Raw genomic sequence first — 3,580 nt, 5'->3', positions numbered from 1 at the left:
TCTTTTATATTAAAAAAGAACATTGAATATAAATTCATAAAGACGTTTACTAATTTGTTTCATATTTCAACATTGAAAGTCTAAAGCATGCACCTTTAAGAAAAGGATGGCAGACACTATGCTGACGGTTTATGCCAGGGAATAAAGGTTGGCCTAGCTAGAAGATTATATATATTTAAAAAATTAAAAAGAAAACAACGGTATCCTTTGCCCTTTTGTCGCATTATATTTAATTTAAACACTCGTAGATCAAGAAAGAAATGCATGAGATATGGTGGATGGAATGAGATTACTTTACTATTAATCAAACAATTTTGGATTGGAATAGAGAAATTAATTCTTGGTTGGCAACATTTTCCCTATTAAATAGCCATATACGATGTGAATTTGAATTGGTAATGTTACTGTAAAATAAAATAAAAATATGTAGTAATAGTTGTGGAGTCCACGTCCAAAGACGTAACCTTTATAATCTGAACAATAACACTATTATAGATATAGTATTACATTACAATGTTAAAAAAAAAACGGGGGGTTTGTATAAGCCCTTTCCATTTCAAGTAAATATATCCTCTGCACAATAAGATCATAACAAAATGAATTTTGTCAATTCCCTAGCAAAGAATGATCAGCTACTTTATTCTTTCGAATCATCGATCACGATTATACAACAAATGACAGCGACTATATATATACTTTTTCTATGAAGCGAGAAACTAGATCATTTTTCAATTTTCTATTTTACATGAAAGCTCTTTGTGTCTAATTTTCGGTATTTGTCGCTGTGAGGTCCATTCTTGTCGCATGCACATGCATCCGGGGTGGCTAATAGGTCATTGCCTCAGTTGAAGTGTTTAAATGATGCCAATATATTTACGGCCAAGTACTCCATTCTAGCCTTAATGTTGTCTTCATCTCATTAATTAGCGCTTGCAAAGCCAGCAAAAATACCCTAAAATCATCCAATTGGCCAAGCTTTGATATCTCACTTGTTTCACCTGTTAGAAAATAATATATGCAATAAGAATACCACATTAAATAAAAAAACAAACCTTATAAGAATCATATAATATATATGATCAAAGCGCATCCCGGTGCACTAAGCTTCCGCTATGCTCAGGGTCCGAGGAAAGGCCGGACCACAAGGGTCTATTGTACATAACCTTATCCTGCATTTCTACAAGAGACTGTTTCCACGGCTCGAACCCATGGTCATGACCTCCTGATCACATGGCAACAACTTTACCGGTGTCTAATATATATAATCAATTCCAATTAATTAAAATCTATGGTTTTACCATAGGGGGAGCAGAGGAAGCAAGGAAACTGGAAGCTGATGCTGGCTCTGAATTAGTTGAAGAAGTTGTTGTAGAAGTAGTTGATAATAACCCAACATTATAAGCCATAGTTCCATCAGGTTGAAACAAACCATAATTTCTCTCAGAAGTTGGTCCTGGCTTTTGGTCTTCATTGAATAGAGCAAACACATAAATATCCAATCTAACATTAGGTCTCAAAGGTGTCCCTTCATTAAGCAATTGCCTTCTCAAAATATTCCTATTATAAATAGCTGCATTTTGAAAGGTTGCACCAATTTCATTAGAGTCACCTTTAGATGGCCAACCTGTCTCAGAAATCTTAACTTCTAAACCATTAAATCCCATTCTTGCTATAGCAAATATAGCTGCATCCACTTGTGCATACAACATGTTGTCATAATGTAGTCTCGTGTAAGGATCAATCATTCCTTGATTGGAATTGAATAGCACATAGTCTAAGGAGATTTTGTTGGGATTGTCTTTGTATGCAAAATAAGGATATGCATTGATCCAAAAAGGTGCTCTTGTTGTAACCAAGAATTGCAAGAATTGTTGCATAATACCATTAAGATCAGTCCTAAAAGTACCAGCTGATGGTGGATAAGAGTTTGCTAAAACTGCTAGTGAATTAGGAGAAGAGACTTGAATATATTGGCTAAGTCCTGTTTTAATAAGTGCTGAATGAATGTTAACCATTGCTGGGACAAGATATGTCATTAAAGATGTATCTTCATCTGTGAAAATCTCGTTCCCTACCGCGATTCCTGTGATGTTTGTGGCTGGAAAATATGGCCTAATATGAGTAGTAACCCACTGAAGGGCTTGTTGCTGATCGCCTAATGTGGCTAGCATTTGATTTTCCACTGTCACAATTAGCTCTATGTTGGAGTTGGCAAATGCAGTCAACACTTGAGGATTTGTATCATAAATTCTTGCCTTTGTTATCTTGAGAGCATGCAAAAGTTGAAGAACTTTTTCTGGTGGTGGTAAGTTGTTTGCAACTTGACCATAATTAATCCCAAGTGAATCTACTTCTCTAATAATGTTCAAACCTGTTACAATATTTCAATCTTAGTAATTAATCAAAATGGTATAACAAGAAATAGCTAATTTAAACTAGAAAAGGAAAGAATAACATACCTGATAAAAGGAGAAAGAATGTTACAAGAATTCGCAAGAATGAAGTTCTTCTCAAAGGGCCATCCATGATACAAGTAAACAAAAGAAAATAAATAAAGATGGAGTAGTTATGTTTCTTAGTAGAGAAGAGAGTAGAGAATTAAGGGGAGGGAAGAAAGATATGTGAAGGGAGGTATATATAGGCATCTATATAGGTTTGACAATTCTTTTCTTTACTTGCTTGAATTTATGTTTTTTTTAGTAATATTTTTTTGGGGGAGCAAAAATAAGTTGCCTTTGGTTTCTTATTAATTGTGGACAGGTTTTTGAATGACTTTGTCTCGTCATCTTAATTTTCTTGCCTCATAGGTTCTTTAAATTTGGTTTACCCCTATAATGTCTTTAATTTGTTGTCTTTTCAAAGAGGTCACCCTTTAGTCCACTTGACAAGTATACCCTCCTCACACTTTCTTCATTCAAAAGAAAACAGCTACTACTGTATAAGTTAGATTATTTTATTTGGCACCAAGTGAGAGGCAATCCCAAATATTTGGACTATTTTAGATGTTGTTCTGACTACTAAGGGAAAAGGTGTTTGTCTAATCTCAAAGAGTTGGATCTATGACATGGCTGTCTATTTCCATGGGAAATGAGTTTTAAATACATATTATTTAGTAACTTGGTAAAAATGATGATCAAACTGCTATCACAAATTAAAATATACTAATAGTATAAAAAAAATTTATACTTTCAATGTATAAAATTTAAATCATTTTACTATTCTAATGATTCACTTACGCCGACGTCTCATTTTTTCCTTTTATTTTTTTCACCTGACGATTCAAGATTTACCAGAGGTTCACTTTCTTCCACCTTTTTGAAGCCAACGTGGGGTGAAGAGGGATTGAGGCCTAATCTCCTTTTGAGAGTTAAAACTGCGAAGCAATAGAGAAAATACCTTTTTCTCTCGCTTTTTGATCAATTTTAAATTTAATCATGTTATTTGGGTTCTTGTCCGTGAAGATGTTTTAAATGTATATAATATAGCCACAGTTTAAAAAAAAAAACTAAAAATCCCAAATAATACAGATCAATTTCATCTTTCTATATAGCAGTTGCTTATTCATTACCGCCAAAATTAG

General features: G+C 33.7%; 1 protein-coding gene across 1 annotated transcript; it reads right to left on the bottom strand.

Moving 5' to 3' along the window:
- Positions 1–586: 586 nt before the first annotated feature.
- On the bottom strand, positions 587–2,611 carry LOC104234146 (glucan endo-1,3-beta-glucosidase 11-like). Its single transcript, XM_009787656.2, has 3 exons — positions 2,460–2,611; positions 1,299–2,371; positions 587–998 (listed from the first exon to the last, which is right to left on the bottom strand). Exons 1-3 carry the CDS (start codon positions 2,524–2,526, stop codon positions 924–926), a joined length of 1,215 nt encoding a protein of 404 aa, XP_009785958.1. The 5' UTR covers positions 2,527–2,611; the 3' UTR covers positions 587–923.
- Between the last annotated feature and the right edge of the window lie 969 nt (positions 2,612–3,580).

The sequence above is a fragment of the Nicotiana sylvestris genome, chromosome 2 (assembly GCF_000393655.2).
Source record: "Nicotiana sylvestris chromosome 2, ASM39365v2, whole genome shotgun sequence".
Lineage (NCBI taxonomy): Eukaryota > Viridiplantae > Streptophyta > Magnoliopsida > Solanales > Solanaceae > Nicotiana > Nicotiana sylvestris.
This window is presented reverse-complemented; position numbering and strand designations above follow the sequence as displayed.

Excerpts from the sequence above, each read along its gene's own strand:
- LOC104234146 (XM_009787656.2), bottom strand. The coding sequence starts at position 2,526 with ATGGATGGCCCTTTGAGAAGAACTTCATTCTTGCGAATTCTTGTAACA. Across the intron at positions 2,372-2,459 it reads ATTCTTTCTCCTTTTATCAG|GTTTGAACATTATTAGAGAA; the intron begins GTATGTTATTCT and ends ATATTGTAACAG. Across the intron at positions 999-1,298 it reads CTTCCTCTGCTCCCCCTATG|GTGAAACAAGTGAGATATCA; the intron begins GTAAAACCATAG and ends ATTTTCTAACAG.